General features: G+C 40.6%; 1 protein-coding gene across 2 annotated transcripts in view; it reads left to right on the top strand.

Annotated features, from left to right (window-relative positions):
• Window positions 1–19746, top strand: part of LOC146813789 (cap-specific mRNA (nucleoside-2'-O-)-methyltransferase 1-like) — a 944292-nt gene that overhangs the window by 88384 nt on the left and 836162 nt on the right. For both annotated transcript variants that reach the window (XM_085610252.1, XM_085610251.1), the window contains exons 3-4: window positions 4381–4532; window positions 4910–5068. In XM_085610252.1, the coding sequence (XP_085466378.1) occupies window positions 4381–4532; window positions 4910–5068 (311 nt within the window). The remainder of the gene's footprint in view (window positions 1–4380; window positions 4533–4909; window positions 5069–19746) is intronic.

Genomic DNA, 19746 nt, shown 5'->3' with positions numbered 1-19746 from the left:
CCAACTCCTGCCACTCCCCACACTTCGACCCTAGAAGCAGCTGTCGCCCTGAAAATACAGAAGGTACTGTAGAAAAGTATTATACACAGCATTGTAAAAACTTAGATTAAAGGGGAAACCCATCATAGAGAAAAACATTGTAAAGACAGTAGCCATAATTCTATATCCAAGCGAAGACGTTTGGAGCAATTGAATAGTTGGTTATGGCAGTACGGCTGAAAAAAGGAACAGGATAGTTCAAAAACAGGAGATCATGTAGCCATTAGGAATGCAAACCCAAGTCACATCACAGGACTGCAAGAGAGATCAGAGTCCAGGTGGGGGAACAGCCGGATCGACACATGGTGAGAACGCGCGCCCGACAGCTCCCAGTCCATCATCCTCCACCCCAAAGGTAGAGCTTGAAGCAGGTCCGGACCTTGACAACAGTTTCATCCATGGGGAGCGCAAAGGTGAAATTGATTGAGCAGTTCTGCGCCCCCTCCGGGATCGAGTGCACTGTCTACAGGGTTTGAGGAAAAAATTACAGGAGTAAGTTAACGCAGGTGAGACCGGGTGAAATTTGTATCAAAACAACAATGTCTCAACTGGAAATCATTCGCAAACAGGCAATTCAGAATAATTGCATGTATTACAAGGGAAAATCGTAAATTCCTTTGGTATTTGGATGAGCAACCTTTGACCAGGGTTGACTCATACAAATATCTAGGTTTTCAAATAGACCACGATCTTAATTTTAAACTACAACTGGCACAAGGACATACTAAAGCCAAACAACTGCAGTTCGCCTTCAAAGTTCTAAGAAATAAACTTACAGGTTGTTCTACAGGACACCTGCTAAAAGCCATTGCAGCACAATTTCTACCTTCCATCTCATACGGCTCAGAAATTTTAAACCTTAAAGATGCCACCTTTTTAAACACAGTACAATCAACCTTTTTTTATTTAAGAACCCGTTTTCGATCCCCCGACACATCTCACAATCCAACTAGAGTATGGACTAAGCAAACCGGTTTCCAGACAGACAAGGGGCACTAGTCAAGTACTACTGGAGAATGAGGGATGCAGAGGACAACACCCATGCGCAACACTGTTGGGTGGAAATTGAAACCCAAGCCAGGCTAAATAACTCAACGTGTAGAGCTCTGAAGTAATCCCTCGCTGCATTGCAGCTAGAGGAGGCCTGGCTTACTCTACCCACTTATTCTGGCTTCAAAACTGTAGCCAACAAAGCACTCAAACGGACATCTTTACTAATAGACAAAACAGCCTTGGGCAGTGATCCAAGCCTATCAGCGGCTGAAACCCCAACCATATCTGCTAGACCACTTCTCCCACCAGAAAAAACACTACCTGACGTTACTGCGACTGGGGTCATTTCCATCAAAGGACCTGGCGCTGAAATGGAAACATTCTTGGCAATCCAAGGAATGCCGCTTAGTGGACGAGGGGACGAGTCTTTTTTGCACCTTTTATGCATCTGCCCCATCCTGGCAGACACCCGAAGAATGGTCCTTCGGGAAGCCTTCAGGAAGGAACACATAAAGTCATGGAGAGCAGCCGTAATTCAATGCCTTGGAGGACCATCAATCTAACTGTCCTGTAGAGCTATAAACTTCCTGAAAATAGCGGCAATAGAACTGGAAAAAAGAAATTGCTAACAGACTTATTACGTTTTAGTACAACCAGTCTTGAAATCCCTATGGCATTGATCGTATGCTTTACATTTTTAACCTAACTGCTGTAGAACGTACCTTTGTGTGCTTTTATTCTTATAAGTTTTCAAAATGTACATTTTATGTATGGTGGTTTCTCCACCCTTTGACGATTTTTTAATGAAATCAAATAATCTACTCTCTCTCAGAAGGGAGGGAACAAAGGGAGACCACAACCGGTTTGGTGAAGGCAACAAGATATTTTTTATATAAGTAGTTATATCAGCACTACCATATAATTAAATAAATAGTGACCATACCATACAAGTGTGCACTGAACGTGCAAGTGGCAGTGGATGGCAGAGTGACACTAGGGTGAAAAACACAGCGTGAACGGCGCAATAGAAAATAATAACGTGGTCATTAATACAAAATTATATACAACATCTGTGTTTGTCAACTGAGTTAAATAATTTGACCACAACAGAGCCAAAATTCTATGCTGGGTAGTCGACGGCGTTTCAACCTGATCAATTGCAGGTCATCATCAGGACAAAAGGTCACTTATTTTTTAAATAGTGCAGAGTAGTGGAAGTTGGATCATGTGAGATGGCCAACGAGGTCCAGTAGGGGAGGGAACAATAGGCGGTCCAGCAGGATAAGTCAGTCTTAGGTAATGAATACAATTGCTTTCCTGTATAAATGAAGAATCCGGCATAAGAATGTACTCGGGCAGGAGGAGATCCAATCTCTAGGAAAAGTAATGAGATCCCGGAAATGAAGATCTGATGATGAGCTGCAAGCTCCAGGGGGCCGGGCCGGGCCGTAGCCAGCTACGGGCCCGTGTTGTTTGAAAATATGCCGCCGGGCAGGAATCAGAGGCGGTGAGAGTCAATCATTGAGGGAGAATGGCAGAGGCCGAGTGAAGCGCCTGCGTGTGCCGGGGAAAGTGGTCTATGGGTTTGGGCATTGACTGTGCGTCTGAGGTATCAGTAGTCTCCAGCTGGCGTGAAGAGGAGGTGGTGTACCCATGTAGCCAGCGATCTTCTGTAAGCTACTGCCATGCAGACTCCGGACTATCGAAACAATGTGATTTGTTGAGATGGATGACACAGAGTCTAGTGGGAAACAACAGACGATATTGAAGCGCCATGTCCTTCAGCTTCTGTATAACCTCCAAGTAGGAACGCCTTTGTTGTTTCACCTCACGAGTATAATCTTGAAAAAGGAGTACCTTAGTGTCACCACATAGGAGGTCTGAATGCAGTCTGTCCTCCCAGAGGATCGCATCCCTGTCTCTATAATTCATAATGCGAGCAATTATTGGTTTGGATGGGGCTCCAGGAGGAGGTCTAGGAGCCGGGGCACAGTGTGCCCTCTTGATACCAAATTAGGAGTACAGGCGAGCGCTGGGCTTCCAGGATCTAATCCAGCGTTCCATAAAGTCCGTTTGGGGTCTGCACCCTCAGCGTTCTCAAGAACTCCAATGACACAAATGTTATTATGTCGTGAGCGGTATTCTGCATCTTCAGCGCATCTGTGGAGTTCCAATGTGTGGGTAAGTAAGGTAGAAACCTGAGACTTAAGGGTACAGACTTCGTCCTCGACCACGGAGATCCGAGATTCAGCCTCCATTTTCGGGCAGTGGCATTTCGGAGATCCTGACATAGTAGTGCCACATCCATCCTCACCTCACCGACCTTCACCTTCACTGCAGCCTGCGATGTCTGGATGGCCTGCAGTATGACAGAAAGTTCACTGGACGGAAAAGGTTTTTGTTCACTGTCTAAGGGGCCTAGAGGGCCATTAGAGGAGCCCGTAGTAAATTGGTCCATGCGCATCTGTGTAGAGGCAGAGCGGGAGGTATTATCCTTGTCCATGGCAGTAGGTTGGTAAAGGGGGACAGTCTCCTCAGCACAAGATCCCACAGCAGACTAAGCCTTCAGAGCCACACCCCGATAAGGGCCCAGCCAAACATGCACAGAGTTCCAGCTGCAACAGAGGGAAAGGGCTGGTGTGGAGCACCCCAAAGGCTGATAACTCTGTTAAATATAACTGGTGAATTTTTTTTTTTGTTCCTTTCCAGTTCAGAATGTTAATGTTGTCACTGACTTATTCACCTAACTATAATGTTACTCACCTTTGTGTTTTCAGTGAAAGAAAGAATATATGTGTGTGTGTGTGCTATTGAGGTAGCTTATATCCATAGGAAATAAACATTTGTATATTGGGGAGAAAGGAATGGTTGGAAAGGACCTCTGTGACTTTTAGGTAACATTAATAACAGTGCATGAAGCAAAATCAGAGACATTACCTTGCTGTTGTAGAAATAGATATTGCACTTATTGGAAAGGTGAGTGCGGTCTTATGTGGTTTTGTTATTTAAACCTTTTAAAGAAAAAACAAACATAATTAAATGTAGCATACAATTCTGTTAGACCTATATTTTTGTGATGATCCAGTGGTCCCTGCCTCCTACATACGATTCTATCAAAGGTCCCTTTTGAATCTATATTTTATAGAAGCCCCTTAAGTATAACTCGATGTGATCAGTGATGGGCATTGCCACCATCCTAGTCTTCAAGTGTCCCGGTTGAGTGCATTCCCCGGAGAGAGCCCCTCGTCTCTACCGCTGGACCGGTATTGCAGTTCTTCTGTTATCTCTCGATGGTTTCCTTGAACAGACATTTATTTGATCACTTCATTGATTGTGTTTCCTTTGCAGAGTCCTCCACGAGTGACAGCGGGTCTGACAGTGGCAGCGAATACTGGAAGCCTGTGTTCGGCGCCCCTGGAAATGAGGCAAAGGTGGAGCCCCTCACGCAAGGGACATCCTCCCGCTTTGCCATGTACAACAGCGTCTCCCAGAAACTCATGGTAAGGAGCCAACACTTCTGAGCTATTGGCAGGAGTACAAAGGAAGAGAGAAGTTGATAAAGCGATAGAAATATCATTAATCTTCATTAGTATTTTACAGACCGCATAATTCATAAGGCGTGAAGCAGCCTTCATGTATCCCTCTGCCTGCTCTCATAATGGCTCCAATCACTCCCTTTCTTCCACTTTATTCACCTCCCTCTCCATGCCAGAAACACAAGTCAAACACTCACACAAAGGTAAATAATTGATCGGTGTTTAGAAGTACTTAAAACGCTGCAGTTCTTTTTTTACCCTTAGCACAACTTTTCTCCTACTGCCTAATGCCTCCCCTAATGGCAAAGACCCTGATCCCATCACATGTCTTTTCATTTCAGGCAAAGATGGGCTTCCGCGAGGGAGAAGGCCTGGGGAAGTTTGGCCAAGGACGTAAGGACATTGTGGAGACTTCCAATCAGAAGAGACGGAGAGGCCTAGACCTGACTCTAAAGGGTTTTGATGGAGATTTGAACATTGACTGGCGAGATGAAGCCCCCGTGAGTCCATCTGGATTCTTTGAATCCATCTGTCTTTTACTGCACGTTGTTTTAAATGTTCACATTTTCTGCATTGATTCCACTGGGAATTTGAACACTGATATTGTAGGGGTAATTAGAAATGTGGCCCTTTTGCGAATAGAAAATATACGATTCAGTTTGCCTGGGGTAACTGTCTTCCAGACTTCCAATAATTTCAATAGCTTAGGATCATGTTACAGACAGTCATTTACTAAGAATATCCTCGGTTGTTTGGGGTTGATCACGGAGGAAAGAAAGGTTTTATGTAGACAATCCACATCATGGTCACCTTATGCTCTGTTTGATGCAGAACGATTCTAAACAACCTTCTTTTAGAAGATAGCTCAATTTCCTCTTTTCTCCCCGCTCTAGGAATTTTCCTTTACGGACTGTTTACTCTGCATGAAATGCTGTTTATTTTTTGCAGCTGTGTTGCCTCTCCTCAAATGGAGATAGTAGCACAGGTGTTTCAGATACAGATATGTGGCTCTTATGGAGGAGCAGAGCATTCAATGCACATCAGTAAGATGGAAAATTCTTAGTGTTAGTTAAAACCATAACAATATACCTGTACATCTTAACATAATATAAATAGAGATCACGAGAGAATTGCTAGCGGACATTGCCACATTAGTAGGCTCTGTGAGCAGGCCCAACACTCAGCCCCCACAGTCCACTGTTTGCAGTCTCCGACATGCTATGCGGGGATGTATGACGTTACAACGCATGCTATTACAACGCATACCTTTACATCGCATTTTTTACAACGCTAGTACTATTACAACGCATTATTTTACAACGAATTCTGTTACAACGCCAAACCTATTACAATACTGAAAAGTGCTGTTACAACGAAGTATATTACAACGCATACCATTACAACGCGATTTTTTTTTTTTTTAAATAAAAAGTACAATAAAATCTGGCACGGGATGCAGGGAAATTAGGGGTTTTAGGGTGGGGAAGTGTATTAAAACGTGGAGAAGAACTGTACGTAAATCGACCAAAATGCAGTAACAAATTAATACTCGGGTATTAAAATTAATACTCGAGTATTAAAATCAATACTCAAAATTCCCCATAAAAATCCGTTATAAGACATTTGTAAGTTTTTTAATAATAAGGAAAAAATAAATTACAGTACATACACATTTTTAACAAGAAAAGATCGCAAACTAAGTAAACTAACGAAAACATAACACACATACACATAGGCGCCATTTTAACCATCTCACTTATAAAACTTGTCCTACCACAGTTTCTATGTAAACAATACCAAAAGACATGTTCCAAAATGGATGCCAAAACGGGGCAAATGAATGAAAACAATATTTCTTTAAAAGCATTTTTAAAATATCATTTTCCACAGTAAAACAAAGCATTAAAAAAACACAACGAACGCAGTTTTTAAAAAAATTAATAGTGACACACAGTAAAACTTATAAATACAAGTGAGACACCATTTTGCACTCAGTTGATTATCAACTAGCAGAGAGAGCAGACGTAATAAGCTGACCCTCTGTCACCTGCACTGCGACCTCCTCAGAGAGAGCACGGAATTCACAACAGAGCAACTACTAGTAAGTTATTAATATATATGTAAACGATAGTTTTTAGAAAAATATATTTTCTTAAACCACAAAAAATATTTTTTCACTTAATAATAAAAACTTAAGAAATGAACTGTTTCCAATATATTATCAATAAAATAAAACACAAAATTAAAACAAGTAATTTATTTTCCTCAACCAGAAAATCGGAAGATTTTTACATTCCACAGCAGCTGAACCTATTTGAACATCCCCACCACGTAAACGACTGACAAACTCAATTGTTTAGGTAAATGTTATTTTTGTGTCATGGTTTTACTTGTAAAATTTATTTGTAAAAATTTCATAAAGTCATGTATGCCAATGGTGTTTTTTTTTAATACTCAATCACACCGCATAAAAATCAAAATTTTCTTTTTATAACCAACGTTGACAAAGGAACAATTATTATTTTTTTTTTTTCTCCAACAGTGAACATCTTTTCCCAAAAACCTTTTAACCTCCAGCAAACATCAGGATAAAGGCACGATAACAAAAAACCTACTAGAAAAGGTATGTTTTCTTTCCCATTTTATTATAACGATACATTATTAATCCTTTCTTTTGCAATTATTCCTCCTGTATCGTACCTAATTTGAAAACTAATGGATAGTTTTGAGAAACAATATTCAATTTCTTCTGTAGGAAAGAGCACCATCAGTGATATTTTTGTGTAGGGTAGGGGTACATATCTCTATTTCTACTACAGTAATGTGTTTTAATTAGGACAGTATCATGTAGTACTAGTTATATTGTATGTCTGTTTAATTTTAAAGATACTCAAGTACTACATTTCTACCCACCGTTAATTATCTTTTTATCGCCTTTTTTCCAGAACAGAAAAGATTTTTTTTCTCAAAACTAAAATTTTGAGCCAACAAAGAAAAACATCCTCTACCACCTCATCCACAAAAGCGAATTCTCAAAAACAAGGTATTTTTTTACAGCACGGATTCTTTACCTTCAAAATATTTGACTAACTATCACATAGCTAAATTTCAAAGAAATAATCAATGTAATTATGATTACATTTTCAAATTTTAGATTTATATTTCATATCTAAAGAATGGTTTTTCATTACGGAAATAGTTATGTGCAGCAACTTATATCACATGTGCAATTTTTGTGGAATAATTTTACTAAACACATTTCTCAACATCGTTCTGTTTTCAAATTTTTTTCTTTTTTCACTTTTCCAGACATTTATTTATCCATTCCCCAACAAATCACCTCAAAAGTGTCTACACAAACCGACTCACCAATACCACTGAACAAGAGTCTGCCAGAAAACCAATTCGGAAAAAAAGGTAATTTAGACCAACATTGTAAGTTGCAACAATTTTTAAAATGTAACAATTTTCTTTTCCAAAATCTGGAAGGTGCAGCAGTAGGGTAAGTGTTGGATAGTGTAGGGGTATTAATTTACTATTCTAACTCCATGAAGGTGCAGCAGTAGGGAAAGTGTTGGATAGTGTAGGGGTATTAATTTACTATTCTAACTCCAGGAAGGTGCATCAGTAGGGAAAGTGTTGGATAGTGTAGGGGTATCAATTTACTATTCTAACTCCAGGAAGGTGCATCAGTAGGGAAAGTGTTGGATAGTGTAGGGGTAACAATTTACTATTCTAACTCCAGGAAGGTGCATCAGTAGGGAAAGTGTTGGATAGTGTAGGGGTAACAATTTACTATTCTAACTCCAGGAAGGTGCATCAGTAGGGAAAGTGTGGGATAGTGTAGGGGTAACAATTTACTATTCTAACTCCAGGAAGGTGCATCAGTAGGGAAAGTGTGGGATAGTGTAGGGGTATCAATTTACTATTCTAACTCCAGGAAGGTGCTGCAGTAGGGAAAGTGTTGGATAGTGTAGGGGTATTAATTTACTATTCTAACTCCAGGAAGGTGCATCAGTAGGGAAAGTGTTGGATAGTGTAGGGGTATCAATTTACTATTCTAACTCCAGGAAGGTGCATCAGTAGGGAAAGTGTTGGATAGTGTAGGGGTAACAATTTACTATTCTAACTCCAGGAAGGTGCATCAGTAGGGAAAGTGTTGGATAGTGTAGGGGTAACAATTTACTATTCTAACTCCAGGAAGGTGCATCAGTAGGGAAAGTGTTGGATAGTGTAGGGGTAACAATTTACTATTCTAACTCCAGGAAGGTGCATCAGTATGGAAAGTGTGGGATAGTGTAGGGGTATCAATTTACTATTCTAACTCCAGGAAGGTGCTGCAGTAGGGAAAGTGTTGGATAGTGTAGGGGTATTAATTTACTATTCTAACTCCAGGAAGGTGCTGCAGTAGGGAAAGTGTTGGATAGTGTAGGGGTATTAATTTACTATTCTAACTCCAGGAAGGTGCATCAGTAGGGAAAGTGTTGGATAGTGTAGGGGTATCAATTTACTATTCTAACTCCAGGAAGGTGCATCAGTAGGGAAAGTGTTGGATAGTGTAGGGGTAACAATTTTCTATTCTAACTCCAGGAAGGTGCATCAGTAGGGAAAGTGTGGGATAGTGTAGGGGTAACAATTTACTATTCTAACTCCAGGAAGGTGCATCAGTAGGGAAAGTGTGGGATAGTGTAGGGGTATCAATTTAGTATTCTAACTCCAGGAAGGTGCTGCAGTAGGGAAAGTGTTGGATAGTGTAGGGGTATTAATTTACTATTCTAACTCCAGGAAGGTGCATCAGTAGGGAAAGTGTTGGATAGTGTAGGGGTATCAATTTACTATTCTAACTCCAGGAAGGTGCATCAGTAGGGAAAGTGTTGGATAGTGTAGGGGTAACAATTTACTATTCTAACTCCAGGAAGGTGCATCAGTAGGGAAAGTGTGGGATAGTGTAGGGGTAACAATTTACTATTCTAACTCCAGGAAGGTGCATCAGTAGGGAAAGTGTGGGATAGTGTAGGGGTATCAATTTACTATTCTAACTCCAGGAAGGTGCATCAGTAGGGAAAGTGTGGGATAGTGTAGGGGTATCAATTTAGTATTCTAACTCCAGGAAGGTGCTGCAGTAGGGAAAGTGTTGGATAGTGTAGGGGTATTAATTTACTATTCTAACTCCAGGAAGGTGCATCAGTAGGGAAAGTGTTGGATAGTGTAGGGGTATCAATTTACTATTCTAACTCCAGGAAGGTGCATCAGTAGGGAAAGTGTTGGATAGTGTAGGGGTAACAATTTACTATTCTAACTCCAGGAAGGTGCATCAGTAGGGAAAGTGTGGGATAGTGTAGGGGTAACAATTTACTATTCTAACTCCAGGAAGGTGCATCAGTAGGGAAAGTGTTGGATAGTGTAGGGGTATTAATTTACTATTCTAACTCCAGGAAGGTGCAGCAGTAGGGAAAGTGTTGGATAGTGTAGGGGTATCAATTTACTATTCTAACTCCAGGAAGGTGCATCAGTAGGGAAAGTGTTGGATAGTGTAGGGGTATCAATTTACTATTCTAACTCCAGGAAGGTGCAGCAGTAGGGTAAGTGTTGGATAGTGTAGGGGTAACAATGTGCTATTCTTACTCCATGAAGATGCATCAGTAGGCAAAAGAAAGGATTGAGTACATGTTATGTTTTGTATACAAATATTAAAAAATATCAAGCTAAATGTTTTATCTTTTCTCCTTTTTTCAGATAATGTCTAGCCTTGGAGCAGCCAACTTCATTAAATCCAGGAAGGGCAAAAATCTGTTAAACCATGGTGGATACATATATAGTAAGGAAAGAATAAGTTTAACTAGAAATCATTGGAGGTGCGTGCAATACTACACTACCCATTGCAGTGGCAGAGCGGTTACTGTTGATAATTTGGTTGTGAAAACCACAGAACATAACCACTCTGCCTCTGCAATGGATGTAGAAATCAGAGAGACAATTAATGAGATGAAAGCTATTGCAAGCACCTCCAATGATTCTACAGGATCCATTTTAAGGGAGGTTGCACAGCATGTCCCCAGTCATGTTGCTAGCAACATGCCTATAATACCCAATTTGAGAAGAATTATTCAGAGACAAAAGCAGGCAAGTAATATTCAATTGTCTACACCACATACATTCTCTGACATTAGAATTCCTCATGATCTTTCTATTTCTTTTTCTGATGAACCTTTCCTTCTGCATGACAACGAAAACCCTCAGAAACGTATTTTAATTTTTAGTACCCCCCGTAACCTTGCTAAGTTAGAAAGTAGTGAAATTTGGATGATGGATGGGACGTTTAAAAGTACACCCCATCCTTTCACTCAAATTTACACTATACATGCTAAGATTAACAATAGTGTAATTCCCTTAGTGTATAGTTTGCTACCTGATAAGACTTCTGCAACATACACTGAACTTTTATCAGTGATTAAAAGCAAAACATCTGCAAGTCCTCGAAAAATAATAATCGATTTCGAATTGAGCATGATCAATGTGATCACCAAAACGTACACGGATACCCAAATTCAGGGATGTTTTTTCCATTTTTCGCAGGCATTTTGGCGTAAACTACAAAAAACATCCCTAGTTGCAGAATATTCTCGGGATAGCAAATTACAGTTTGAACTAAAAAAATTAACTGCACTTTGTTTTGTTCCTCCCGAAAGTGTGGACGAGTACTACACTGCAATTATAGAATCTGTTTATTATACGAGTAACGAGGAAAAATTGGCACCCATTCTAAATTATTTTGAGGACACATGGATTGGACACCTAAGCAGATCGGGTCGCAGGAGGAAGCCACGATTCCATGTGGAGTGGTGGAACTGCTACACGAGTTGTTTAGAGGGAGAGGCCAAAACAAACAATGCCATTGAGGGGTGGCATAACTCCTTCAATCATACAATTGGAAAACCACATCCGAACTTCTACTCATTTTTGGAAACTTTGAAGAAGGAGCAAAGTTTCCAAGAAATGAGAATAGCACAAACACTCGCAGGTAGTCTAAACCCACGAGTAACAGTCAAAACAAGGGAAATGTCTGAGAGACTATTGGCAATTCTACAACAGTTTTCGTTGTGTGTGGCTATAGACTACCTCGAAAATCTTTCTAACATTCTTTCTTTTTAAAACAATTAATTTGCTTACTTTCCTGCTTTGCTAAAAATTATAGTAATTACAATGATTCAATTGGCATACAAAGATTTTTTTTAAAAATTTTTTTTCAAATTAACAAGTCGGGTTTTTTCCATTTTTTCAAACAAATCTTCATTTCATCAAAAATAAACCAATGCTGAAAAATTTACTGTTCCATAGCATTCGAACCATTTATCATTATCGGTACGCCATTTTTCAAATTTTCGAAAAAATCCTATTTAAATTCCGTCAAAACCAATCACCAAAACTCAATCCGAACTATAAAATAGAAATTAAACCATATTCCTTACTACACATTGCAGCTGAATTTTCATTTGTATTTCAATTTTAGATTTACAAAATATTAAAGTACGCACAATTTTTGTACAAAGAAATGAAGATCGACAGTACATCTTTATCTTCGGAAACAAAGAAATTAACTGTCTGAACCGTAACTTTTTATTTAGAAAGAGTTACATACTTTGTTAAAATAACTAACTTACTTTCAGCGACCCGACATAGGCATGTATTAATGACATTAATGTGGACATGTTTAACAACTTTTAAAACATCTATTAGTTTTCCAGCAACCTCCCCTTATTCTTTCCTTACTATATATGTATCCCTTAAAAAGGTTTAATCTATAATATCAACAGAAAATATTTCCTACCTGGACGCAGATCAGCTTCCTGCTGCTTCCTCCTCCGATGCTCTGCAAAATGGCGTATTACGTCGACGCACACGTCCTTACGTCATCGCGTGCTTCTCTATTTATGGCGGACTACTTTTTTACATTCAACTGTAAATAAATGTTAATATATGTAAATAAAATATTTATATTTTGTTTAAAAAATAAAACTTACTTTGAAAAATTAATGAAAAATATGTTTATTTTTTTCATGTTTTATAAATCAAATAAAATTGTGAAATAAATAATTGTTTCCTGTCATTATTTTTAATTAAGTTTTTAAATCTCCAATATTGTAATTTAATAAATGTAAAATTACTTAATATGTTCCTTACCTTGGCTCTATTGTCTTTTCCTTTCAAAACTTCCTCTTACTTCACTTTCTGTACCTTGTTTTCTTGTTCCGCGGGCTGTATATGCTGAGGCTGCCAAAATAAATAAAGGACAAACACGCTCATAGACTTCAATGGAAAACCGTGGGAAATAAATTCAAAAAGTAAGTTATAATTGTTATTTCTGATTTCTAAATTTTAAAAATGTTAAATTGGTATAATTATTACTGTAAATATTTTTTAATGTTGATATTAATATTTTAAATATATTATTAATTTATTTATATAATAAATTAATCAAAAATACACTTCCATTTATTTATAAAAGGACACTTTCTTTTAAACATATAAATACTCTTGTCTTTTCATATGTGATAAAAAAATACTCTAGTATTTAAAAATAGGTACTCAATCATTTTTCTATATATTTAAATATTATATACTCTTTAATGTTTAAGAAAACTTATTTTTAAGTAGATAAATACTCAACATTTAAAATAAGTTTTTATTAAGTATCTATTTTTTATATTTTAAAACACTAAACTAAATGTTCAAGTATTAAAATTTTAAAAACTCAAGTATTAAACATTTCTACATAATAAAATACACATGCATTAGTATTTTGATTATCTACTCACTTTTTTAAAACTACTATAGAAACTAAAAATACTAAAGTATTATTTTATCACCAAACAAACCAAACTTTTCTACTAGTCACAATACTCAAGTATTATTATTTTTATAAACTACTCACTTATTTCAAATAAATATTGCATTTTTTTAAATTATTTTAATACTCAAGTATTTATTTTACTGCTAACCAACCAAACATTTCTACCAGAAAAAATACACAAGTATTAATTTTTTTATTAACTACTGCCCTTTTTTTAATTAGGATTGCCATATTAAAAAAAAAAAAATACTCAAGTATTAATTTTAATGCTACCCAAGTAATAATATTTAGAAAAACAAACAAGATAAATATTTTGCAAAAAAAAATGCGTTGTAATAGTATATGCGTTGTAAAAGTACTTACAATATAACATCTTGCGTTGTAAACACATGCATTGTAAATACATGCGTTGTAAAAGCATTTCCACAAAATGCGTTGTAAAGGTATATGCGTTGTAAAGGTACTTACCATATAATGGAACGCGTTGTAAAAGCATGCGTTGTAAAAGTTTTAGCGTTGTAAAAAAAGCGTTGTAATAGCACAGCGTTGTAAAAGTTGCGTTGTAAAGGTAGTTCCCCGCTATGCGGCTATGGAGGCATTGTGTGGCTTTCACCCAACCACCATGGCTTGAGCCTGGTATCGGAATCTTAGAAAAGCCCAGTCTTCTGTGTCTCAGTGCCTCCATTAACACTGGGTGCTTCCTTTTTGCCATAGATTTGTTCTCTATTTTTGATTATTTTTTAAGAGCTCTTCCAGATCAAAAATTATACCTGGCAAGCCCATCTGTATTCATGGGGCTGCACAGGGCCTTTGAATCTGACGCATCAATTATTGTGTTAGGGTTGGACCATGGCTTTCCTGATTTCCCTGCAGCATCCTTCCTGAGGTAAGGAGATGCTCCCCATTGCCCTTCTTCACACACACATTCTTCCTAGTACTTTAAAACAAGAGCAGTCTGGGCCGGGTGCCACACAAAAAATGGTGGCCGTGAGTATGCGTAGGTCCTTCACCAGGAACTACAGATCACATGTTGCGATTTGGATTAATGGACTGCCGATCCACCCACTTTTTCCCATGGACACACTTGAATATGATTGGCTAAAAATGATGGATGTTTTTCTCTGTAACAGTCTTGTTTAACATGCCTAACTAGCAAAGAGACCGGAGCATTGTAAAATAGTTTAAGATGAGGCTCTCTGGAGTACCTGTAGGAAGGCCAGGTGACTGATGCGTACTCCGTGAGATTTTTAGATCAAGCCTAGAGCCAGCGCGAGTGCGTTGCGAGACTTATTGAAGAGGAGTAGGTGAATAGAAGCTCCGCCCACTCTTTGCCCATATTTGCCATTGGCTTGTGTCATTGTCTGTCCTAAATGATGGCTTCTGATTCATCAATAGGCTTGTTAGTCCCTGCTTAGTCCTGCCTCCTCTTCATTTATCACCTCACATGGCGACTGGCCCCTTTACTTCGGTTGTTACATGGTACGTGTTATTTAGACTGCGAGCACTATTTTGTTTAATGAAGTTCTCCTACTGCAGGCACGACATGCTTTGGTGCTTTCTTTACTCTCCCCCCTCCCTCCCTCCCGTTGTTGTGCTTTCTTTACCCTGCCCTCCCTCCCGTTGTCCATGCCTTCTCCCACCACCCGCTCGTTGTCAGTGTCTTCTCCCCGACCCTCCCGTTGTGCTTGCCTTCTCCCCCCACCCTCCTGTTGTCCTTGCCTTCTCCCCCTGCCCTCCCGTTGTCCATGCCTTCTCGCCTGCCCGCTGTCCGTGCCTTCTCCACCCCCGCCCGCCCTCCCTTTGTCCATGCCTTCTCCCCCCCCCAGTCCTCCCTCCCGTTGTCGTGATGCCTACCATTTGCAATGCAAAAGGTCTTGCATAAATGCAAGACCTTTTGTAGTGCAAATGACTTTTTTAGGTCGAGCCTAGCAGCAGCGCGCATGCACTGCACGCTCTGCAAGGCATGCTGTAGTAGAGTATGCAGTGGAAGCCCCTCCCACTCTCCGCCCACATTTTGTATTGGTTTGTGTCATTGTCCTTCGTAAAGGCTGGCTTCCGATTCATTATGAGACTTGTTAGTCCCTCCTTGGTACCGCCTTGTCTCCATTTGTTACCGCCCAAAAGGACTGGACCTATTACTCAGCTCGTTACAGTCTCGGCTTTATCTAGTGGGTGAGCACTATTTTTGTTATTGATACTGATGGGGACAATGGCGGCTGCTTGTTTTGTATGTGCATGCTGAGCATGGCACTCCCTTAGGGCCACCGCGGTCAGTTTAAATTTTATTGTTATTAAAACTTTGATGTTGAATGGGGCGCCTGCTTCAGGGACACCGCGCTCATTTTAAATTTTTTTTAGCTTTAATACTGAGCGCGGCGACCACTTCAGGGACACCACGCTCAGTCACATTTTATTTTTACTCTAATAATGAGCGCAGCGCCCGCTTCAGGGACACCGCGTTCTTTTTTTTGTATGTGCAAATGCTTGTGTTCGAGATAGCTGCTTGGTCTTTGAGCATAACATGATCGACTGACAGAGGCCGGGTGAGAGCGAAGCTCCAGCTCTGAACTTGTAGCTCCTCCCCTTCAGCGAAATCTGGAGAGCAGGCAGCAGTCAACTGCTCTTCATTGGCGCTCCGTGGCCCAACACTTTGAGGAATAGTACAAAGACCCGCTGTAGGAAGCTGGCTCTATATATACTATACCAAAGTGAGGTATAGTGTGCACAGAGTCCAGTGGAACCCCAAAGGTAGGCAGAGGTAAAAGTAGATAGCACCTCACTCTCTATTTGTGGTAGTGTGGTCGAGCAGTAGGGCTTTATCAGAGGCTAATGTTAAGCATTTGTTGTACACACTCAACAGCAAATGATATCACACACTCAAAGACTTAACTTCAGACAAATTGGTTTTGTATAAAAATATTCTTTTAGTCATTTTATTTTATTTTATAGAACCAAGCAAGCCAGGCACAGGTAAGGAATGAATACTTTACAGTAGGAATGCAGTTTATAAACTGTTTGAATTGCAATTGTATATGCACTTTGATTTGATTACAGTAGAGCTACTATCAATGCTTTTGAGATACTGTACATATACTTTGTAGCTTTGTAGTAGAATGTCAAGTAGATTACTTCACAGATTACTTTTCTTACACAGTGCAGTATACCTGGATACTGCACTGGGAGATTTCTTGTAAACAGGTAAGTAAAAGCGTTTTTGTTATTTAGTTACAATTTTAAAGGGTTTCATAGATTTTCCAACTCCACACTTAAAAACTTTTCACAGAAAAACAGGCAATGTTATCCTATGGAGGAAAATAGGGTTATCGGTTCAAAGGTACGTATTTGGTTGTGGGAGTTGGTATTCTGGGGATAGACTCAGAGGTCCCCAGGGTCAAGGATGCACTCTTGTTACACCCTCAGCGGCACTAGGGCGGCCGGGTGCAGAGTGCTGAGGCCCAATGTTATCCAATGCGGGATAGGAGGTCTCCGGTTGGTGGCTGCTGAGGAGCAGGTCACAGAGTTGTAGGAGCAAAGCTCCTCGACTTAAGCTCAGGGCAAATGGATGTTCAAGCCAGCCCAAAAGGTGCACCCTCAGCGGCACTGGGGCGGCCGGGTGTTGAGTGCTGTTTTGGCGTCAGGTGCCCTATAGCTTTCAATGGGGAGTCTCCGGTTTGCAAACACGCTCGGCTCAGGGAAGAAGGTCTTCTGGGTGCGACCACCACTTGGAGAGGTAAGTTGGGATGCTGGGGGTTGGTTAGGCACCGTCGGTTGGGGTGCTATCGATTTAACATAAGGTTCAGCATCTAAACACAAAAGAGCGAGAAATGCGGACGGGACCTATGTAGACCCATAACTTTCAGAATTGGAACGAGCCACTGTTTCCTCAGATCTTGGTAAAATTTGCAGAACAGAATTATGTGGATCGTTGTTTGGGGGGAACTATCGTCGCAAGGACAAGGCTGAGGAAATTTTTCCCAACTATTCGTCTTGGGGAAAGTAACCAGGTGGTGAAAGATATTTAATCTAAGCCTGGTTAGCAGAAAACTTTCATAGCCCGAAAAATTAAAAGTTAAATAGGGCTGAACCATCATCGATGTTTGAATTTGTAGGGAGTGTTGAACAGTGGGTTTAGAGACCTCGCTGGATAGTCGTAGGGATTCTAAGTGAGCCAGGCATGCCTTTTTAAAACGCTTCCTCAGTATTATTGCAATTGAAGGAGGGGAGGAGTAGTACTGTGACATGCCAAGGTCACTAAAGAATTTGCTTACATATGCTATCCAGCTGATCTTTCGGGCTTTGTCAAGAGATATACAATCCTTGATGAATTCCCTGCAAAGACTTGTTTCATTGGTCGACCATATGCGATGCCACAAGAGTAGCGGTTGAATCTTTATCAAATCTGTTATATAAGTCAAACCCGTTTCCAGGTGGCATGCGTAGGTCGAAGTCCCCTGCGGGACTGTAAGAAGAAATCTTAAAAAACTATTCTCTACCCTTTGTAGTTGCTCAACCTTGGAGAAACCCCATACCCCAGCCCCATATATTGCACTAGAGACGCATTTTGCTCTATATGTCTCAAGGAGTTCAACGGTGGGACGTCTACCTAACTTGGTTGTGAAGTTGACCACAGCAGCTGTTGTCCTCTTAAAAATAAGTTGCCTAGATTCAATAGCAGGCTTCCAGGAAGATTTGTGGTCAAAAACTACGCCCAAGTAGGGATAGGTGGATGTACACTCTAATTTCTGAGTTTCAATATACATGGGCTTCATGTTCTTCGCCCTTGACCCTGCAGACATGACAAACGTCTTTTTGATGTTTATCTTTAGGCCAAGATTGGCCATAAAAGTATGATATTTTGCGAGGGCACGCTGCAACTCCATGGGGGTACGAGCTAAGATTACAGCGTCGTCCGCATAGAGTAGAATCGGTATTGGGCGCTTGTTTATGGTGGGGAGGTCCTGGGACCCCAATACCATGGCTTTTTCCAGGCCGTTGGTATACAGGTTGAATAAAAAAGGTGCCAGGACACAACCCTGCCTTACCCCACGTTCCACTCTGAACGACTTTGTTAACTCACCCCCCACACCGAATCTGACTCTAGCTGTGGCGTCTGATTATAATTCGCGCAAAAATAGTAGGAGTGAGGTCTCAATACCCATATCTTCTAAAATGACCCACAGCTTAGTGTGATTAACACAGTCAAACGCCGTTGAAAGATCAACGTATGCCATATAAAGTGTCCCCCCCTTTGCGTTTACATATTTACCAATTAGTAGCGATAGATTGAGGGCTTGCTCTATAGTGCCCTGACCCTCGCGAAACCCAGCCTGTAGGTCAGACAGAACTTTGTCTGATGCCCACTGCCGAAGTCGATCTAAAATGACGCGACCGGCCACTTTCCCCAGCGAGTTCAGCAAGGAGATAGGCCGATAGCAGGATGGTGACTCGCGGTCCCCTTTTTTAAATATGGGGACAAGAATAGATTGGGACCACGAGTCGATAAGGCCCACCTCACATGATGCCTGAAGGACCCTTGTTAAAATTGGCGACCAGAGTTCCATATTAGATTTAAAGAAATCGATTGGAACTCCGTCGGGGCCTGGGGCCTTACCAGTTTCACTGGCCTTTAGAGCCAGTTCCACCTCCTTATGTGTTATGTGGATAGGCAAGGGCTGTATAGCAGCTTGCTGCCTCAGGCTTTCAAGAGTTGGACATACCTGCCGTCCAAGGCACAGCTGTTCCCTAGAGGGTCTTCCTGGGCCTAAGAGTTCAACCTGGTAAGGGTCAAGCTCCATGGGCTCAGTTCCCTCTAGGGTGTCCCAAGTCCTCTCCTTGAGGAGAGGGGTCCTGATCCTCTTACTGTACAGAAGCTGGTTTCACAGTCTTCTTACCTTTGGTCTTGGAAGGTTGGGCCATACTTTCAGGCTCCAACACTTCTTTTTCACCCTGTTTTCTGCTCTGTGCTATTGTTTTTACACACACCATCTCAGGGATATCCAGCATTGCTGCATGGGATTTCAATTCTGCCTCAGCCCAAGCTAAGGTTTCCAGGTCATTACCAAGCAGACATGCAGCTGGATGCTTTGGAGAGACCACTTCCTGGTTCAGGCAAGTAACCCCCCCCCCCCCCCCACAGTTTAATGTCTCCATAGCCATTGCGTGGTTAGTGGTAACACTGTCAGCATTGGTGACTGGGTAAGTTCTCTCAATCAGGTATTGCTCAGGGGAAATCAGTGTATCTCTCACCATAATGATACTGGCACCTGTATCCCTAAGAAGAGCTTCTATCCTAGGTCCATTAATCCAAGGGTATTGCAAATAATTCTT

This window comes from Triturus cristatus, chromosome 6 (assembly GCF_964204655.1).
Source record: "Triturus cristatus chromosome 6, aTriCri1.1, whole genome shotgun sequence".
NCBI lineage: Eukaryota > Metazoa > Chordata > Amphibia > Caudata > Salamandridae > Triturus > Triturus cristatus.
The sequence above is the reverse complement of the archived record's forward strand: the minus strand, read 5'-3'. Positions and strand labels throughout refer to the sequence as shown.